At 35.1% G+C, this 22,958-nt stretch overlaps 1 protein-coding gene across 3 annotated transcripts in view; it reads left to right on the forward strand.

Moving 5' to 3' along the window:
- Nucleotides 1–22,958, forward strand: part of KRAS (KRAS proto-oncogene, GTPase) — a 39,203-nt gene that overhangs the window by 10,567 nt on the left and 5,678 nt on the right. For 2 of the 3 annotated variants that reach the window (XM_079937853.1, XM_079937854.1), the window contains exons 3-4: nucleotides 10,823–11,001; nucleotides 11,966–12,125. In XM_079937853.1, the coding sequence (XP_079793979.1) occupies nucleotides 10,823–11,001; nucleotides 11,966–12,125 (339 nt within the window). Of the gene's footprint in view, nucleotides 1–10,822; nucleotides 11,002–11,965; nucleotides 12,126–18,898; nucleotides 20,936–22,958 lie in introns of those variants that run through there. The other variant, XM_079937855.1, reaches the window with a different exon arrangement.

A 22,958-nucleotide genomic window follows, 5' to 3' on the forward strand; every position in this document is an offset into this window, starting at 1 on the left:
TTTTGAGCTCTTTCTTACTTTCTGGCACAGTGTATTCCAGGTTCCCTTTGTTCTTTCCCTGTCCCTACCCTGGATTCAGCCATTTGTCCAGAGAGCCCTAATTCCTTTTACTAGGGAATGATATTTAGAAATTAAGTCCTGGATGTTAGGTGGTGTCGCTACTGGAGTGTCACTGCTTCTAGACCCTTTTCAACAGACAGAGCTAAGCAGTAGATTTTATTTAAAAATCATGAGTTCATTCTTCCTCCATGTCTTCTTTCTCCCATGATGAGTACACTGGTTCTACCTTGTGTAAGTTTTAATGTTAAACATTAGACAGCTATTGAAATAAAAATGATAATGTCAATCAACACAGATTGAATAATTTAACATTAGGTTAGCTTTTTTATTTGTGGAATTGGGATTAAATATTTTTCTCCATTGAGAGAAAAGTAGGAATCCTTTTCATTTTCAAAGTATTCTCTTTTTTTTTGCGGTACGCGGGCCTCTCACTGTTGTCGCCTCTCCCGTTGCGGAGCACAGGCTCTGGGACGCGCAGGCTCAGCGGCTGTGGCTCACGGGCCCAGCTGCTCCACGGCATGTGGGATCTTCCCAGACCGGGGCACGAACCCATGTACCCTGCATTGGCAGGCGGACTCTCAACCACTGCGCCACCAGGGAAGCCCTCAAAGTATTCTTAAACCATTTGGGAAAAGATTGAGCTGTTTAGCTACATAAAGACGAAAACACCTTTAACAAAAATCCAAGACAAATGGAAACCTGGGAAAACTACTTGCATCATCTGTCAATCAGGAAGCTCTCCTGTATTTGAATTAGAAAAAAGCAAACATCCAAATAGGAAAAAAAAGGCATATAAATAGCCAACCTATCCACACTCATACAAAAAGTGCTGTCGAAACATATTAAAAGATACTTCATTAATGTAGAAATGCAAGTTCAAACAATAAATAACATCTTTTATTTTCACGTTGGCTAAGATTAAAATGATAACAGGCTTGGAAAGGCATGGAAAATGTGTACTCTTTATGCTATAGTGAGAGTATACCTTCTTATAAACTTTCTGGAGGCCATCAGTTTGGCAGTATTTATCAAAATGGAAACTACATGTTCTTTGACCAATTGATTCCACTTACAGAAATTTATCTGAAAGATTCAGTTGGATAAGTGTTTAAGATGTATACCCAGGAGTGTTATTGCAGTGTTGTTTATAATTTTTAAAAGTGGAAATAATCTACACATCTACCAGTAGGGAATCGGTGAGGTAAGTTATGGTATCTTTGTACAAATTATATTATACAGTTTTCAGAAAGGATTAGGTAGATCTATATGTACTGACATTGAAAAACTGTCCATTATGTAAGAGAAGCTGTATCGTAGCACTTTGTGTAGAGTATGAGTCTGTTTATTTAAAAACAATGTGAATATGTACTAAAATATGGTAGGACGTATGCCAAACTCTGTAGTGTTTTTTTGTTTGTTTGTTTTTCGGTACACGGGCCTCTCACTGTTGTGGCCTCTCCCGTTGCGGAGCACAGGCTCTGGACGCGCAGGCTCAGCGGCCATGACTCACGGGCCCAGCCGCTCTGCGGCATGTGGGATCTTCCCGGACCGGGGCACGAACCCGCGTCCCCTGCATCGGCAGGCGGACTCTCAACCACTGCGCCACCAGAGAAGCCCTGTAGTGTTTTTGTTTTTTAAAAAATGAGCATACACTGTTTGAGAGGGAAAAATAAATACTAATTTTTGAGGGAGAGAAGTCACTAGAGTATTAGATACCATCAGTTTACTTCATATTTACTTTCTTCCCCCCTTTTTAAAACCTCAACAAATTGGATAATACAGATGTATTACAGATAAAGAGGTACAGTTAAAGGAATTGGTATTAGGCCAATTAAAGAACAGCTGAGAGATACAATAATTCAAAATATGAAAATTATATTGACATCTGTAATTATTAAGATTGGATCCATGATTGATCCAGCCTCACATTCTGACCTTGGCATCAAGTGATAATTTATGGGAGAATGCCACATGACTTCAACAGGTTACAGATGTAGGCTTATAATATCCTTATTTTCAAAATCTGTTATGCAAATTTTCTTTGAGTTTATTCAGATTTTATCTCTTGGACATAGTACACATTTTATTCTCTCTAGTCCTAAGCTAAGATTCAGCATTCGTATAATTTCAAATGTCCATTATTTAGTAAAGAAGTCTTTGTTTTCTTTATCCTTACTTCTAATGAATGTCTTAACCAAAAATTCCGTCATGAGACAGAAGGTGTCAAGCTCTTTTAACACCCTTACTCCCTAATCAGTACAGAAATCCTTCATAAACCTCAGAGTTTTACTCTTTTTCCCTGGAGCTTGTCCAGCTCCATTATATTTATTTTGAAATACAGTGAGTGGTTTTGGAAAAAGTAGTCCAAATGTAGATGTCCAGTGATTCTTATAAGGGCAAGATACTGCTGTTGCTATACAGTTCCTAGTAGCCAGTGGCCTGCCCCCTACCCTTTGGGCCTGTAATAGCATGTACAATGTAAAATATGAAATAACACAGTTAACTTTTTAGAGCACTTTTTCCTGGTCTTTAATCCTAACCTGTATACAGAGTCCTCTTCATTATTATTTACCCACTTTTACAGCAAAAGAAACAATAGCTTAGAGTAGACTAGAGGTTAAGTAGTTTGCCCATACTCACACCGCAAGTAAGTGGGGTTCTGCAGGTGACATAGATTGAAGATTCAGGAGTGTATCTTTAGCCTAGATTTCAGCCCTGAGCATCAGCCCTATATATCAAAGCTGCCTGCAGGTGATAGCACCAGAGCAACCCACGAACATATGGAATTCAACATGCCCCAAATTGAACTCATTTTCCTGTCCCCTTCCCATTATGTTCCCATCTCTAAACAATAAGCTCTGCCATTTTAAAAAAATTGAGATATAATTCATATAACATAAAATTCATCCTCTAAAGTGTACAGGTAGGTAGGTTTTAGTATATTCACAAAGTTATGCAACCATCACCCCATCTAATTCTGTCACATTTTTATCACCCCATACCAATTAGCAGTCACTCCCCAATCCCTTCTGCCAGCCCCTGGCAACCATTAATCTACTTTCTGTCTCTGTGGATTTGCCTGTTCTGAATATTTCATGTAATTGAAATCATACAATATGTAGCCTTTTGTGTCTGGCTTCTTTCATGTAGGATAATATTTTCAAGGTTCATCTATGTTGTCACATGTTTAAATACTTCATTCCTTTTTATGGCTGAATAATACTCTCTTGTATGGATATTTGTTTATGTATTCATCAGTTGATGGGCATTTGGATTGTTTCCTCTTTTTGGCCATTTTGAATGATGCTGCTGTAAACATTGCTGTAAGTGATGTATGAGGGTTGTTCTGTCAGTTTTACCCGTTAAGTATTTCTCAAAACTGTTTAATCTTCTCCGTCTTACTGCTTTTGCTGCCTTAGTTCAGGTTCTGTCATTTCTTTTATTTATTTTATTTTTGGCTGCGTGGGATCTTCCTTGCTGCGCATGGGCTTTCTCTACTTTCGGCAAGCGGGCGCTGCTCTTTGTTGCAGTGTGCGGGCTTCTCACTGTGGTGGCTTCTCTTGTTGCGGAGCTCGGGCTCTAGGTGCGCGGGCTTCAGTAGTTGTGGCTCGTGGGCTTTAGAGCGCAGGCTCAGTAGTTGTGGCGCACGGGCTTAGTGGCTCCAAGGCATGTGGGATCTTCCCGGACCAGGGCTCGAACCCGTGTCCCCTGCATTGGCAGGCAGGTTCTTAACCACTGTGCCACCAGGGCCAGGTTCTGTAATTTCTTGTAAAAGTTTCCTAAACTCATCTCCCAGCCTCTAGTCTGGTCTCATTTGTCATAATAATGCTAACAGTGGACATTGTTGATCTGATCGTCCCTCCTACTTAAAAATCTTTTAGTGATTTAGTATAAGGTGAAGTTCAGAACTTCTTAAGATGGCATATTAGACCCTCCATAAGCTGGCCTCTGCTTGATGGTGCAGTTTCAGTTCTACTTACCTATAATCCCTCTAAGCTAAAATTGTGTTGAACTTCTTGGTTCCATGTATTCAACATGCTGTTTCCTGGTTTTGTGCATTCTCTTTGCTCCTTCCTGCCTGGAGTGGCCCTCCTGTCTTTCTTAATTCATACAAGCAAAGTTGATGTCTTCTCCTGTTTGTCACCATTGTACTTTGTTCTCCATAAGGTGTTGCATTTATTTCATTGTGTTTAAATTACTTGTTTACATTCATATCTCTTCCACCAGACCTAGCTCTTTGAGGTTAGAAACTATAATGCCTGGCACAGTATATGACATCCAGAAGATTTTTACTAAGTGTTCCTGTGATGCAAGGGAGAATAGAGTAGGTAGGTGGGAATGAACTAACAAATAAGCCTGTGCTTATATATCCCCAATTCCTTGTTTCTTCCCTATTATAATTCTAACATACTGGGCTATTGTACATGTTTTTAGCTGTCTTTGAGAACTAGCTGTGTACAACAACTTTTGATGGTTTGTAACCAATAGTGTAACACATCATTCTGTGATAGATTCAAATAATCTTGTAGAAGAGTAACAAAATATTTGAGCATTAAGAGGGTAAAAGTAAGTTTTTTCCTATAGGTGTTATTTAGCAGTACATAAAAAATACTTACAATAACACATTAAGAAAATCTTACAAACATTTCAAAAGTAAATCCTCAAATAATACTTCAGCTGACATTTCCAGCAGTCCTGTTCATATTTACAAGAGCATCTGATGGAATCAGCAGCATGAAGATGGATATTAAATGGGATAAGGCTTGTAATATGCTTATCACAATATCCAGCATATAAATAAGGGCTCAGTAAATGTTGGCTGTCATAATTACTATTAATAGTAATATGGTTACTTTTAGTAAAAGGTCCTAATTTCTTTAGTTGTTTGTTTGTTTGTTTGTTTTACTATACTATGTCTTCCCATGACAGGATTAACTTTAACTGCCTGAGTTGGAAAACTAAATTGAATATGTTGACATATGAACATACTGAGTAACTTGGTTACTGTTAATTATAATAGAAAAATGACAAAATGATGTCCTGGTCAGTGAGTGTATCTCATTCTCGAAAGATATAGTCTTAACTTTCGAAGTCCTCCATTGGGTCTGCAGATGAGTTTCTGTACATAAAACAACACTTGAAGGCATGTTAATAAATTGGAAAACACTTAAAAAATTAAGCCAGTACAAAAAAGACAAAAATTCCAAATGGGCAAAGGACACAGGTAATGGGAATAAATATGAAAAAGAAAAACTATGTAACATTATTAGTCCTCAAAGAAATAGATATTAAAACAATAGGATTTTTGGTCTAACAAGCTGACAAAAATAAAAATATGAAACCTATTGTTGAGTGAGTGGTGATGGAATGGGTACACCCTTAATGCCGTATGGAAAAGTAATACCGTAAGCGTCATGTGCGCCCCAAACCAGGTTTTCCCTGTCTTAACATTCTGCCACATTTGCTTTAGATCCTTTTTTCTTTTTCAAGATATAAAACTTAATACAGTTAAAGGCCTCCGTGTTTTCTGTAAGCTTATTCTCTTCCCTCCCCAAAATGTGTAAAAATCTCTATATATTTTGTTTATATTTTGACATTAATAGTAATTAAAATTTTTAATATTATATAAAACTTGCTTGGATACATTTATTAAAATACTTTTAATGTATAATTTAAAATTTACAGCTTCATTGTTTTAATATAATTTATAATATCTTACACTTGTGTTTATTTTTACAGTGTCTGCATATATTTACATTGAATGGGTTTATTCATTTCTTCAACAGACAGTACTGATTACCTGCTGTGTTTAAGACTGACACACAGGGTGCATAGTGGTGAGCAAAACAGATGTGAGCCCTACCATCATGGAGTTTAAAGCCAAGTAGGGGGTATAGACTTGAACAATTACACGTAAATACATAGTTACAAATTACAATAGGATCACCAGCTGCTATGTGGAGAACAGACTAGGAAGCAGTTGCAGGAAATTGCATGAGACAGTCACATTGGACTAGGGTGATGGTGGTGAGTGCTTGGATTTGGAGTATGTTTTGAAAATAGATAAATGGCATAAGATTGTGGGTATTAAGCGCCTATGTAATTTTTTTTTATGGTATGATGATTTAGGATGCCATGTTAAGTATATCTCCATTTTAGCTATCGTTTTAAAAAAATAAACCATAGTTTCTTAGCATCTCTTACCAGAAATGGCATTACTGTGTCAAAGGCTATGAACATTGGTATGGCTCTTGATAAGTAATGTACTTGCTTTCCAAAAGGATTGTACCTGTTACTGTATCACCAGAAATGCTTGACTTCTATGTTTAACTTTTGCCAGCATAGTGTATTTCATTTAGAAAAGTTTTTTTTTTTGCGGTACGCGGGCCTCTCACTGCTGTGGCCTCTCCCGTTGCGGAGCACAGGCTCCGGACGCGCAGGTTCAGCGGCCGTGGCTCCGCGGCATGTGGGATCTTCCCGGACAGGGGCACGAACCTGTGTACCCTGCATCGGCAGGCGGACTCTCAACCACTGCGCCACCAGGGAAGCCCTAGAAAAGTTTTGGTTTTTTTTTTTCCTACTACTTCAGTAAATTAAAATAGTACTTTAGTTGGGAGTAAAGGGAAATCTATGGAATAACTTTCCTTCATTTAATATTTTATTATGTTGAGTTAGTTTTTAAGTGGCTTTCTTTTATCCTAGTTTCCAAAGGATGTTAGTAACCTATGTATCTGATCTAAAAGTGTATTCTGTTTGAAAGGCTGGAAATAATACTAATTAAAAATGTAAAGTCTTGATTCTTTTCTTGCTGTCTTTAACTAGTTTCATTGTGGAATTTATGTGGTTTTAAACTGGTTAGGCTTTGATAACCTGTACTTTCTCAGTGATGATTTTTTTTTTAAATATAAAAGGAATAATATATGTTGAGAGTACTTTAGATTTGTGGTAAGGTATTAGCTTAGAGCAGGGGTTGGCAAAATGTAAAGGGTCAATTGGGTCTTTGTCACATAATCTTTGTTGTTGCTGTTTTTTAAACAACCATTTAAAAACTGTTCTTGGCTCACAGACCATACAAAAACAGGTGGGCAGGATTTGGCCTGTGGGCCACAGTTTGCTGTACCCTTATTTAGGCTCTCATGTTGGGAAAGATTCTACATTGATGCATACATTTTTTTCTACTTCCATATACTTTTTTTCTTCTGGCTAAACAAAATCTTTAGTACTTACATATCATTTTTGTTGTGCTTGCTGTCTGCTTTGTCTTAAAACCTGTCATTTCTTTTCAGATCAGATCTCACCATTTAACACTTTAGTTCTTAAGTTTTTATCAAGTTGCACTGCCTTTTTATATAGCTCAGTGACTAATTATGCTTCTAAGGATGACTGTAGTTAAAATTGGGGGCTTCCCTGGTAGCGCAATGGTTAAGAATCCGCCTGCCAATGCGGGGGACATGGGTTTGAGCCCTGGTCCGGGAAGATCCCACATGCCATGGAGCAACTAAGCCCGTGCGCCACAACTACTGAGCCTGCGCTCTAGAGCCCGTGAGCCACAGCTGCTGAAGCCCGTGAGCCACAGCTACTGAAGCCCGTGCGCCTAGAGCCCGTGCTCCACAACAAGAGAAGCCACTGCAATGAGAAGTGCGTGCACCACAACGAAGAGCAGCCCCTGCTCGCCATAACTAGAGAAAGCCTGTGCACAGCAACAGAGACCCAGTACAGCCAAAAATAAATAAATAAAATAAGTAAATTTATTTAAAAAAAAAAAGAAATGCAAATAAATAAATAAATAAAATTAACTTGGGAAATACTGAATTTTTAACCTAAACTTGTTATTTGTAATCAGCGTATTCTTCCTCATTGTTTATAGGCACGTTGTAGATTACGTTTTTTCAATAACAGAATGTGACTCAGAATTTTGCTTTCAATATCTTTGGGGTTTAGAAGGGAAAAGTTAATAGGAATGAATAGGGACTTCTTTCCCAGTTTTCAGTCCCTTTGATGGAGTGTTCATCATGGGAACATGCTATGAAATGCATGCAGAAACTACTAATATTTCACAGTGTATACTTTTGAAACACAAAGTGTTTGAAAATTTTTTAAATGGGAGTTCACTGAGGTATACATCTTAGAGGCGATACCTGTGGGCACATGTGCGTAATCCTCCAGCCACACCTTAGGTATAGATTTGTGTGGCTCCAGAAGCTAGTCTTTAATTTCATTGTTGATAGAAAATTTTAAAGATTAAAGAAACCATTAACCATAAGGTTAACTTCAGCTAGTACTGGTAAGTGAAGAATGCGAGGTGACAGCAGTAGGTGAGGAAAAGTCTTTCATCTGTTTCACATGTGCCGTAGCCACGCCTGGGTAATGAATGGACTGACTCCAAGAAACTGTACTTTGCTCTCAATTCCTGCTCTTTCATTCTACTCCAAAAACAATGGTTTTCAATTTATAATATACGGGAGTACTTTCAAGGATCAATAGTTAATTAAAGGAATAGGCTAAAATAAAATGTCAACCAAATGTTCAAATCTTTAGTCAAGAGCTTCTTGTTTAGAAAATTAAATATCCATCCTTTTTTTTCTGACTGTTGAGATAATTGGTTTTTATTATAGAAAATTTGGAAAATACAGTTTACTTTAAACGATAAGCATGAGATCATTCTAATATGGTAATCTTTCACACTTTTTAAAATTAAAAGGCAAAGAAAGAAATACATTTAAAATAATATCTATTACCACAAAAAACGGTAAGCAAGAGCTCAATTATTTCTTAGATTAATTATCTCCATCAGAGACATACCCTTTGTTAACATTTTGATGTACATACCACCACAAGTTTTTTAATATATGTACATACAAGATACATTTATACAGATGTGCAGAGATATTTTATTGGGATCATGCTACATGTGTATCTTTGTATTCTCCTTATGCTGTGAACAGTTTTCAAACACTTTTCCAAAAACATGATTTTCCATGACCATTTTTTTAATGATAGATTGGTCCGTGAAGTAATTCATGAACTAAGGGTGGAACAATAAGAAACAGTGTCCTTGGGCTTATACTTTATACCCATTATTAGCCCTGCCTCTGACTCCATGACTTCACCTTGCACCAGCCCTTTTCCTTATTTTTTGAAGCCTATTTTGGCAGACAGTATGTGAAATCTTTTAGGCGTGAGTATTAATCAAAAGTCAGAGGAAAATAAGATTTTCATTTCAAGATTCAGTTATGTCACCTACCTTCTTTCCTTTACACCATCTTGGAGTTGCATGGTCTCTAAGATACCCATCTCTTTCTCTCTCCTTCAACGACTCCCTCTCTTTTTACTAGAGGTCTCACAGAATTTGCAGACAGAACAATCATTCTCTTTAGCATTATCATAGTATCTATCTGGCTGTTAAATATTGTTCCTAGGACTGCAGAAATGGATTAAATAAGGGCACTAAAATTCTCCGTATTGACCATTCTCTTATGTATTCCTTTGACTATAAATAAAATAGATGCATGACACTTTCGTAAGTTGCTTGATTTTTCTTGCCACCTAAATCATCCAGAATAATAGGAGTTGGTAGAGCTATCCCATTTTGTAAAAATTATTTTTCTTTACAGAGAATTTGGGTTTTTTTGTTATTAATCTATGCACTTGCATTGTTGAATCTCTGTGTAATACCTTTTTTTAAAAAAAAAAAAACCTTTTTTTAAACTGTGGTAAGATACACATAAAATTTATCATTGCCTTTTTTTTTTTTTTGCGGTACGCGGGCCTCTCACTGTTGTGGCCTCTCCCGTTGCGGAGCACAGGCTCTGGATGCGCAGGCTTAGTGGCCATGGCTCACGGGCCCAGCCGCTCCGCGGCATGTGGGATCTTCCCGGACTGGGGCACGAACCCGTGTCCCCTGCATCGGCAGGCAGACTCCCAACCACTGCGCCACCAGGGAAGCCCTATCATTGCCATTTTCAAGTGTACAGTTTAGTGGCATTAAGTAAGTTCACAATATTGGACAACCATTAGCTCTGTCTGTTTCCAGAACTTTTTCATCATCCCAAACTGAAACTCTGTGTCCATTAAACAACAATTCTCCAACTCCCCTCTCCTCAGCCCCAGGTAACCGCTATTTTATTTTTTGTCTCGGTGACTTTACCTATTCTAGGTATCTCAGTATAAGTGGAATCACAGAATGTTTGTCTTGTTGTGTCAGACTTATTTCACTTAGCATAATGTTTTCAAGGTTCATCCATGTTGTGGACTGTATCATTTCATTCCTTTTTATGGCTGAACAATATTCTACTGCGTGTGTGCGTGCCCCCCCCCCATTTTGTTTATCCATTCATCTGTTTAATGAACACTTGGGTTGCTTCTACGTTTTAGCTATTATAAATAATGGTTCTCTGACCATTGGCATACAAGTGTCTGAGTTTCTGCTTTCGGTTTATATACCTAGGAATGGAATTGCTGGATCCAGTTTCCTCTGCACCCTCACTGTCACTTGTTATTTTCCTTTTTTTAAAAAAAATAGTCAACCTAATGGATGTGAAGTTGTAGCTCATTGTGGTTTTGATTTGCAATTCCTGAATGATGTTGAGCATCTTTTCATGTGCTTATTGGCCATTTGTGTATTTTCTTTGGAGACCTGTCTATTCTTGTACTTTGTCCAACTTTGAATTGGGTTGTTTTTTGGTTCTTAAGTTGTGTCTAACACCTTTTTAGAAGTAAAAGGTGCACTGTAATAACCCAGACTGTGTTTCTCCCTTCTCAGGATTCCTACAGAAAACAAGTAGTAATTGATGGAGAAACCTGTCTCTTGGATATTCTCGACACAGCAGGTCAAGAGGAGTACAGTGCAATGAGGGACCAGTACATGAGGACTGGGGAGGGCTTTCTTTGTGTATTTGCCATAAATAATACTAAATCATTTGAAGATATTCACCATTATAGGTGGGTTTAAGTTGAATAAAATAAGTTGACATTGAGGAGTAGTTTTATCTTCCATTTATTGAGTCTTTGCTAACTGCCATGCACAAATTTGCACAAATTAGATTTTAAAATAATTTTTGTTAGGTAGGTAATATCCCTGATTTACAAGTGAAATTCTTAAGGATTAGAGCAGTTGAGCAACTTGTTCCAGATCACCTAGTAGTAGTGCTAGAATTGGAAGGTAGGCCTGGTTGAGAAACAAGGCTTTAAGCTAAATCCATCATAAAAATGAAAACCATGAACGAAAATGTGAAAAGGCAATTGAGATGGCACCACGCAAATAGCCTTAAAAATAACTCTGTGTAGTGCAGAATTTCTTGGAATCAGATAAATGTTGGCCTTAGATAATTAAGGAAAAATCACAACTCTGAAGTTACAAGATTGAAGTATTAGAGCAATACAGTTTTTAAAGAATCTCGACAAATTTGCATAAAAGCGACTACTTTTATTAAAATGTTCCTATAGAAATCAAAATCTTTCCACTTGGTGCTCTCTTTTTTAAGAATGAAGGTAAAGCATTATGTTAATGTTGTAACTCATATTTTTATAAAAACATTATATGTGTACATTTAACAACGTATATAGTATATGTTTCTAAGATTATAATTTTAAAAATTAGTCCTTGCACTTTTTTGGCCTAGAATTTTTCAATATTTCTGTTTTATTGTAACCTACCTGCATATGAACCTACTAGATTGTAGTTTTACTATATTTCTAGGTATTTGATCTTTTAAGAGACATAGAAGTTCTCTGTTTAGGATAGAGAAAAATAACTAGGAGGAGGAGAAAGGAAAATTTGGTGTAATGGGAACTAGGAATTACATTAAAAGTCTTTTAACCATATTTTATGAGACAAAGTTATAAATAGTTTTTGAAAGATTTTTGTTACTAATTCCTCTGATATAACTTTTTTTTTCCTCCCCAGAGAACAAATAAAAAGAGTTAAAGACTCTGAAGATGTACCTATGGTTCTAGTAGGAAATAAATGTGATTTGCCTTCTAGAACAGTAGACACAAAACAGGCTCAGGACTTAGCAAGAAGTTACGGAATTCCTTTTATTGAAACATCTGCAAAGACAAGACAGGTAAGTAAAATTGTAATAAATACAAATCTGTTCTCTCAAACTATATCAAGTGATTTTAATCATTAATCACTATTTACTAATATATATTCTAATAATGTCATTTTGGGAGCAGGAGGGCATGAATATTAATAAATGTACATACCTGATAGCATAACTGTTATATCAGTTGATGTAATTTATCAATTTTCTTCCATTATAGTAAAATAGGAAATATAACAATATTTACTTGGTAAATGTTCTCTTAAGGATATGAGAGGGCAGCACTTCTTATTCCAGTGTCCTGTTATCTTTGGCTTTGGCTTTTTTCTACGTTGAACAGTTCAGCACATGTTATAGTCAGGATTCGAGAAACGTGGGAATTTTATTTTTTACTGTTTTATTTATAAAGTCAAAGAACAGGGAAACAAATTTTGAGTTTCCTATTTTTGAAGTGCTTTTAAGAGTATTATGTCATATGTTTCTAGATTAAATTTTGTTGTATTTGAAGAATTTTACTTAGGTAGAATTTTTTTTAAAGGATATATTTTTCAGGAAAGCTTTTATTAAAGCAAGAGAATATTTGGAAAGTAAATAGAAATTCTCAGTTATTCATTTACTGTGTTCTGAGAAAAAAATAACACCAGATTGATCCTGAATTTTGTTTCAGAAACTATTTTAAAAGTAACTGTTTCTCTAGGTAAAATAAAATAATTGATATTATTTAGCCTTATTTCTATGAAATAAGAGTTTAACATATAGAAAAAATGAATTCCTAGAAAGGGAAATATAAGGTTATGATGGAATATTAATATGTTCCATACAAGATGAACATTTGTTTGGGGCCTTGTCTGGTTATTTGTACCTATGAGCCCAGAAAACCAATTTCATGGAATTTAACTTTATAATGCTAGAAGTTAAGAAGAGTGATGAACAACTTATTACATGGTTAAACTTATAAAAACACCTTCTAGACCTTTCACTGAATTTTGTAACGGGGTAAAAATTTAAAAGTAAACCATCATTCCACTAGTGTATATGTCTGTTTCCCTAGTGGAAGATCATACCTACCACTTTCTGGTTGTACAAATTTGGTACACAGTGAAAAAAACAATGAATTCTGTTTTAAGTCTTTGTTTTGGGATTAAAAGCTGAATTAGAATAGTTTTTGACCATAATACAGATGATCTTATTCTAAAACCTGATTTATAAGTTAAAGAAATACTTGGTGTATACATTACTTCACTTTACTTTGGAGGAATTAAGATTTCATTCATGTCATTCCCAGGTCCCAAAGACTGGGAAGAGGTTTGGTTTTTGTCTTCTTTGTTGGTCCTCTCTGACCGTACTCCTTGATTTCCCTTGGGAGGTACTCAGAAAACATGATTATAATATTATAACTTCTTTTTCCCATTTTTGTATGAAACATTTTCAGATATAAAATTGAAGGAATTTTATGGAAAACATTTGCAAACCTACTACCTAGATTATACTATTAACAGTTTATTAACTTGTATTAGTTGTAACTTTTAAAGTATACATTTTAGACTAGTGGACACATTAGTTTACACTGTACAAAGAAAAGAAAAACTCTAAGACTTTGCCTGATGTTGTAAAGGGTTGCAAATAAAGCAGTGCTTCTCATACTTTAATATGCACAAGAATCAACTGGGCTTCTTACTCAAATCCAGATTCTAATTCTGAATTAGAATTAGGGTCTAGGTTGGAACCTGTGATTCTGCATTTTTACAAGCTCTCGGGTGATGCTGACTTTGGTACATGGACCACATTTGGAGTAGAAAGGTAATAAAGGACAGTAAGAGGAAGTCTGGTTATTTCTGCAGTGTTGCCCTCCACTCTCATTTGATAAGAGCCTAAAATAATAGCTCTGTCGTCTTTCCTTGTTGTATGGTTACTATCTCAGAAGTACTGTTGATTCTTAAGTGTTTGACATTAATGCTTTAATATACCACAGCATTCATAACTAATCTAGAAAACTACCTAGTTTCCTTTTAAATAGATTTTTAGGTTTTATACTGGTTTGGGGGGGGCGGTTGGGGGGTGTTGGATAGGGAAGGGGATGTAGTGTGTGTGATACCAAATGGATTAACCTAAATATGCTTTGTAGACATTTTTATGGATCATCCAGAAAAAATATACAGTGATATAAAGGAATACTTGTACTTTATTTCTTAACCTTCTAGCACTCAGCTTTTCTTATATTTATGTCCTGTTTTATTGATATCGTTATGTAATTTATGTTGCTAAACTATAACTTAGACATTTAGTTTCCTAGATACTTGATTTCTCTTTATTACATGGACTTGTTGATTTGCCTTTCAAAAGTTTATTCATCTTTCTCTGTTGAAATTAATTTGACATTTGCATGCTTTTAGAAGACTTTAAAGAATTATTCCAAGTAACTGAGAAAATAAAATATGTAAATTTTCATAACTTTTAATTTACCTCCAGTTTTTGTGAAAATTTAAAGCCCTATTTTCTGCAGAGTGTTTTGTTACTCATCTGCTATTACTTATTTATTATTTGAACAAAATGAATATGCATATCCTTGTTGTATTTTATCAGCAGCTACTCGCTTCATGCCCTAAGTTTTGGTCTTGAGCACGAACCTAAAACACAAACAACAAAAATTATATTCAGACATTCATTTAGAACTTTCATAGATATAAGTCAGGGGCTGGCAAACTTTTTCTGCAAAGGGCCAGATGATAAATATTTTAGGCTTTGTGGGCCACAGGTGGTATCAGTTGCATTTTTTTTTTCTTACAACCCTTTAAAAAAGGGAAAATCACTCAGCTTGTGGGCAGTACAAAAATATAGGCTGTGGCTGCATTGGGTTTGTGGGTTGTAGTGTGCTGACCAACTTGTAGTGTGCTGACCATTGATTCTCTGGGGAAACTGTATTCTTTGGCTAGACATAAGAAGTTAGGTCAGACTTTCAACTTAAATTTTACAAGCTAACATTAGGAATTTTAAAGTAAAATTTATTCTGTGAAAGAGAAAGAGGAATTTTACTCTAGTCTTTTTACAGGTAAGGGTTGTAGACTATATATTTTACCAACTTAATTACTTTCTTATTTTAAAAAGCCCATTTTATGGCTAGAATACAGTGAATTTTTTTATATATATATATATATATATATATATATTTTTTTTTTTTTTTTTTTTTTTTTTTTGCGGTATGCGGGCCTCTTACTGTCGTGGCCTCTCCCGTTGCGGACGCGCAGGCTCAGCGGCCATGGCTCACGGGCCCAGCCGCTCCGCGGCATGTGGGATCTTCCTGGACCAGGGCACGAACCCACGTCCCCTGCATCGGCAGGCGGACTCCCAACCACTACGCCACCAGGGAAGCCCTGAATTATATTTTTAACTATCATTTTAGTCCACATCTGAAAGGCCATAGTAGTTTTTATTTTCTGCAAGTATGCTGTATGTGGTCCCTGTGTTCCTAGTGTATAAAGGCTGCTACCTAGGTCACATCTATCTGGGCAGTTAGTAATTGACATATTTTTCTGGCCTCTTTGGGCAGTGTATGGCTGTGTTTGCAAAGGCTGTTGAAACCAAAACGTTGACACCGTGGTAATCAGCTGTGTGTTTTCCAGTCTGCTAAAATCAAAAGTGGGGATCATTCAGTAAAGCAGATGACAAAAGCAGAATTCTCTGAGTATCTGCTACTCCTGATTCAGCTTTTTTGCTTTCTGGAGGTCTCAATTTGAGCATAATGTGAAAATTTGTTTTACGAACTTAAAAATGTTGAGTATTTAATTTTCCGGGTTTTGTTGTTAATTTCTAGATACTTAAATTTAGTTGTTAGAAGACCTCCATTAAAGAAAGCTTATCATCAAATTATTTTAACAAAGCAAACCAAACAAAAAAACTTTGTGCCATATTTCTCTGTTTAATAATAGTTGGGTTTCTGTACATAAGATCAGTAATTTGAACTTTGCATTTTATGAGTTAAAACTAGACAAAGCAAGTACTGAGCACCTGCTGTGCACCAATGCATAGTATAGCCTCCCAAGTAGTAGTATTGATGCATTTCAGTAGTTCCTGAGGTGGGCTGTTGTTTGGCAAGGTTTCTTTCCAATTCAGTGATGCAAAGTTGCTTTTTAGAATACATCTTGTTCGTCCCGTTCCTCTCCCCCAAGAAGGGCTAGTATTTAGTATTCTTGCATCTGTCTATAGTTAGGGTATTTGAGGTGTTATTTATTTCACTGAAAGAGCTTTTGCACATAATAAACTATTCAACTAGAACAAGTACTTGTTTAAAATTAAATCGCGTAGTGAAAGCATTATAGGCACCGGGATACAGAATGATGCTGTTAACAGTTCTTTCTCCTGTATTGAAGTGCTCTATTTCCATAGTCTCACAGTACATTTTCAGATAATGGCTGAGCTCCTGATTTAAAAAAAGTTACAAATGTATCTTTACAAACTTACTTTAAAATTTACATATATAAACACATGCACTGTTGTTTTTACATGTACTTTTGTTTCAGTTGTTCTTAAAGTTTAGTAAGTGACATCTGAAAATGAGTATATGTGGCAACAAGCTGTATGCCCAAGAATAAATCATTGCGTGCCAGTTAAGACCTTAGCAGCTAGCCACAGTAGGTATTAAACATCTGTTTCGGCTGTACTTAATCTTTTAAAATTACCTACAAATTTTGGAATATGAAACCAGTGTTCTGTGCCAGTGGTTTAAGGTATATACAAGGATCAATAATGTTCTCTTCATGTCCGTATGACTTTAAAGCATATTATCAAGAAATAAGTAATTAAGTCTGAGAAAATACGGTAAATAACTGATTCTTTAAAATCTAATTTAAATTTCCTATTAGTAAAAATGAGAAATGAAAAAAGTCACTCTGGAATAACTATCTTTCAGTGTTGTTAATTATCTTAGCCTCCGAGGTCCTGATACTGAATTCTTGGTGGTGGGTAGTAATCTCTTCTTTTTAATTACTGGCTTCCAATTCTCTCTCTGCATTGCTGGAAACAAAAATCACATATTCTGATATTGGTGATGGGGATGTGCACACTTAAAAAGTAGACACGTTCAAACTAATTTTAGAAATAAGTTACAATCAAAATTTGCTTCTGCTAAATTAGAGGACAAAACCCTGTTTTTTCCTCCATCATAGTATATTTCAGTACTTCTACATTGACCTTATAACCTTTTTTTAAACAGGAATAAAGTTTTTATTCTTAAAAAATATGAGCTTTACCTGGTTTGTTTTATTTATATATACATATGTTTTAAATTTCTTGCATTGATTTTCAAATTGAAAGAGAATCATTTGTGAAAATACCTTAAATGCCAGCTCATGCTTTATATTTTACATGCTTTACTAGAGTTATTTTAGTGCCTTAAATTATTTATCTAATTTAATAATAATTTCTAATATGTAATTTTTAAGGACTTATGAGTAAAAGCAAACCATCTCCTCTTAAGAATTACTGATAAATATAAAATATTAAAAATTTTATATATGGGTACAAAGTGGCTATCTCATTTAAAGTACCAACATTTAATGATTTTAAAAAATAGTTGGAATTTTTATTTTGTAGTTGGTTTTAGCTAGCTAGTCGATTAAATTGATTTCATTAAAAATATAAGATATTCAGATTTTCTTGGGCTATAATGACTTTTGTATTAGTTGAGTAGAAATACATCACAAGTTGGTATAAGTAACTTGAGATGTACATTTTAATATATAATCAACATATTATTTAAATCCCTACTGCTTAACTGAAACTTAATTTTTTATGAATTTTAAATTAAAGTTTTACTTTAAAGGTAAATTACTAAGTTCAACTGAAGCAGTTCTTAACATATTCTTGAGATTTATAAAAATTAATATACCCTCAAGAATTGAAGTGCCTTTTTTTTTCTTAACTATTATAAGCAATGGATGTGTACATGCTAAAATTAAGCCTTAGCTGTTGGTTTACTTAATACTTAAATGGCTGATTCTCTGTGCCTGATTAAATTTAAAACTACATATCATACTTTTGATACTTATTAACTTTGTAGGAACTGAGTCCATTTTGTCACATTTGGTTCGTAGAAAGACTGATGTTAACAGTCTTTTTTTTTTTTTTTTTTTTTTGCGGTACGCGGACCTCTCACTGTTGTGGCCTCTCCCGTTGCAGAGCACAGGCTCCGGACGCGCAGGCTCAGCGGCCATGGCTCACGGGCCCAGCCGCTCCGCGGCATGTGGGATCCTCCCGGACCGGGGCACGAACCCGCGTCCCCTGCATCGGCAGGCAGACTCCCAACCACTGTGCCACCAGGGAAGCCCAACAGTCTTTTTTTTAAACAAAGTTTAAATGTCCGTTTTGTACCATTTTTCTCCTCGCTCCCCACTCAGAGCTGGAGTACAGAAATCACTTGTTTTCCCGAAGTCAAAGAAATAATTTCAGTCTAACTTCAGTTTAGGCTTTGATTAATTCCATGACTAGCAAACTAAAATGACTGCATTATTAATACTAATAATACATGTACTTAGGTTTTTCATAATCTCTAACTCCTAATTTAAATAAAAAAAATTCTAATCCCATTACAAAACAAAACTGACTTCAAAGAACAAACCAGGATTTAAGCCCATATTTTAAAATTGAATCCCCCATTTTATTCAAACAATCTGATGTCTGTTTAAAACAAAACATTCTCAAGTAAAGCTCATAATTCCAAATTTCTTGCACATGGCTGTCCCAATAAATTACTATTACCAATGAAACAGACTTTAAAGAAGTTGTGTTTTACAATGCAGAGAGTGGAGGATGCTTTTTATACATTGGTGAGAGAGATCCGACAATACAGATTGAAAAAAATCAGCAAAGAAGAAAAGACTCCTGGCTGTGTGAAAATTAAAAAATGCATTGTAATGTAATCTGGTAAGTTCAGCATATTAATTTCTGCAGAAAGCAGATGTCTTTCACAGGTAACAAAGTAGCAACCGCTTTAGAACTACCTAGGTGTGGGATTCTAATTTGAAGTATTAAAAAATAAGAAACTTGTAGTTTGTTTCCACAATTAATACATTTATTTATTTATATTTCTCATTTTATTTTTTTAATTACATTTATTTTTCATCTAATGGGTATTCATTATAATTGAGATGGTTTTGATGCCTATAGACTACTCTGCATTTGTCATAGAGTCTAGAGAGAAAAAATATGAGGAACTATATAAAGGAGGAGTAAATTGAATGGCCCAGAAGGTGGGAAAGGGTCACTCTTACAGTGCGTGTTTTCTTTTGGACATTCCACAAGCAAATACTTGTTCTGTCTGTGCTCTCTTAACTTAGCGGCATCAACATCACTTTTTTACCCAGCTGAGAAACCTGGAGTGTTGGGATGACTCCTAAATCCCTCTTTTTCACACCCATTTGGAGGCAACCACAAATTCCTATTATGGTACATTCTAACTTTTATCACATCATTAGTTCAGGCCCCTATCATTTCTTGCTGGGACTATTGTAACCTCTTACTTGGTTTACCTGTTGCTGCCTTCATTCACAGCGTAAAGAGAGAGAGATTTAAAAGAAATGTCATTTTCTTAGCTTTAAATCTAGTTACTGACTTCCTGTTACCTACAGAATAAAATCTCAAGTTTCGTAGCATATATAAGGCTCTTAACACCTTCCTTCCCCCCTAGCCTTTGGCTTTATCTCTTAAAAACGTCTCGTCTGAAATTTTTTTGTCCGTATGTAAATCAACACCATGTTATTTGTTACCTTCCCTTGTGTCTTGGCTGTTGCTCTTGTTGGGAATGCCAGTGTTCTTATCCCCTAGTCTTACTAGTTAACACACTTTCATGACTGTCTCACCTCTTGTTCTCTAAGAATCTTTCTTTAAAAACTATTAGACTGGGCATAATGCACTTCTTGTGTATTCCCAGTTTACTGCTCTTAACTGTTACACACTTAACCATGTTAAATTGAAATAACCGCTTCTTTGTTTGTCCTGTATGGTGAGAATCTTAGAGAGCCAGAATCGTGTATTTTTAATCTTTGCATGTCCATGACCTAACGAGGTTCCTGGCACACAGTAGCTGCCCAGTTGGATTTACTGAGTGGAATTTCTCAACTTCCTTTCTAAACCAACCAATATTAAATTTGGTCTTGTTTAGAAAATATTTCACTCAATAGGTACCAGAAAGTTCATGCCAGAGCTTAAGATTTTGATGCATATTATTTGTAACATATAATGTTCTGTGAGAACATGAAATAAAATTGTAGGATATCATTTTTGGGGCTGATTAAACTAAAGGGTTGATATTGTTTACTATATGAGTTGAAGGTATGAAATAATGTATCTCCCCAAAATATAAAATATACTTCTGAATAGTAGACTAAGTTCCAAAAGATATTATGTGGTATACTAATGAACTAAACTCAGAAGAAGAAACAAAGCAAAATTAATGATTGGCATTAATTTTTATTGAGATTTATAAACTTTTTTTTTTTTGCAGTACACGGGCCTCTCACTGTTGTGGCCTCTGCCGTTGCGGAGCACAGGCTCCGGATGCGCAGGCTCAGTGGCCATGGCTCACGGGCGCAGCCGCTCCGCGGCATGTGGGATCCTCCCAGACCAGGGCACAAACCCGTGTCCCCTGCATCGGCAGGCGGACTCTCAACCACTGCGCCACCGGGGAAGCCCAAGATTTATAAACTCTTAGTAGTTTTTGAGTATCATTGTATAAAGCAGTATTTAATTTAGAAGTTGTGATAAAACTTAACATTGCAATGCAATTTTAAAAGTAAAACTTCTAAAATAACAGTAGCCATGACCAGAGTTAAGTGATAGTTTTCTTTTCTCCCATTGTCTTACTATTAGATGATTTTTACAGTAGAACTATTTAGAATAAAATAAGTTTTATGCTTTAATTTTTATTTAAAACAAAGGTGAAAGCATATACTTTTTAAAATTTCATATTGTGCAAACTATATTTCAGTGGCTGTGTAGTCTGAATGTGAAATTATTGGGCATGATGAATTAAATCCTTATTTTTTCAGTGATCATGAATAGCATTTATATAAGAAAAAAGTGTACTTGGTAATATTTAAAATTTTAAATATTTTTACAAAATTAATTTGACAATGATAAATATATGCAAATTAGTTTTTCTTAGTCCTAAAATGATGGGTTTAAACAAAATAATTACTGGTACCCTATTTTGTCTTTTAAATGTGTATATAAGAATGTAAAAGGTGTTCACTGCCCTGTTTTGATCAGTTTTAACATTTTACTAATCATTGAAATTATTAATAAGATTATATATAAATGAGAGTTCAGTGCAGTATGAACTAAAAGTATTTGTCAGAATCTTAGAAGAAGGTAATCTTATCAGATTCTGCCTTCATTGTCTCCTAAATACTTATATATTGTTTTCACCTTAGGATGTGTCTTCTCTATATCCATCTATGTATTTTCATTTTTATCTGCTTCAGCATTTTTGTATCATTGACATTTTTCTTCATTATAAAAACAGTGGAAATGGAGTAGACTACATAAGGATGTGTGATCAAAGGGAATTTGTGAAGGGTAGGGGAGTTGGAGTATATCCTCTCTTAAGATTCCATCCCATTCTAAGAGTTTATGGTTAGAAATTAGTCAAGGTTGGTATTATTTATAATAATAAAATAATTATTCTTTATTGTATCATCGGAAGTGTTTTGCTCTTTATGTGTTTAGAAGGTTAGCATGAAGGCTTATATATATTAAGCCTTGATTGTATTGCTGATAAACTGTCTTATCACTTTTCCTCTATTCTCTGTGTGAAACAGAAGTGTATGTCATCATATAATCAGTAATGATATCAGAAAGTGGGGAACATCAGTGAGTGCAGTTTGGGGGCTTTACTGGGGTCTTTTCTTCACTAGTATTCAAATCAAGAATGCTGGTTTTTATCCCCCTACTGTTGTTTAAATGTGAGCAAGCCTCTCATTCCCACTCTGTGTTTAATTCTTTAAAAATGTTGGTAATACTTTCCTAAACTTTAGCTCTGTTGTGAAAGTTAGTTAAATGTAACTAGACTGAAAATGCCCGAATTAATTTAGTTATTAGTTTGAAATAGTAATTGTAGAAGATCTTAGTAATGCATAAAGGAGAAATCATATCGCTGTTAAATTTTCAATTATTTTTAAGATAATATAACTTAATGAATGTGTTTATATTAATATTCAGCAGAGGTGGTTAAATTGAGTAAAAAGCCAGTTTTCATTGTTAAAGTGGCTTGATTTATACTTTATTTGTTGTGTATTTGTTCCTAAGACTCCCTCTAGTGTCTAGGTTTGAAAACATCAGGCTTTTGTTGACAGTTACTAATCAGTTAAACAGATATTAAAATACATAGAGGATCATATTTTTTCTTTAATTCTCTATTTTGCTTTTATATTTAATTTGCTTTTTAATAGGGGTAGGACAAGAATTGACTTATGTATAGATCTTGTATAATTCAGGATTGCAGGGTTAAAATCTACTGTCCTGCCACCAGTTTCAAAGTGCCATTTTTCATGTTCTGTATGAATGATTAGGTTGAAAATTATTCTGACTTGAAATCACTTTCAACCATTACTGATTTGGATACCTTGCTTTTGATCACAGCTAGATGTAGGCCAAAATGATCAAATGGAAATTTCTCTGAAGATACACAGCATTTGACTTTATATGTCAAATATTAATCTGACTTTATATTAAGTATTTTGAATACTTAATATACTAAACATAAACTAAAAAAATAATGATTTAAAAAAAATCTCCAAATCATCAGACTCTACCACCATTTAAATGATTTAGCTCATTTCTCCACAAATAGAGGCATTACAT

This window comes from Stenella coeruleoalba (genome assembly GCF_951394435.1).
Source record: "Stenella coeruleoalba genome assembly, chromosome: 11".
Taxonomy (NCBI): Eukaryota; Metazoa; Chordata; class Mammalia; order Artiodactyla; family Delphinidae; genus Stenella; species Stenella coeruleoalba.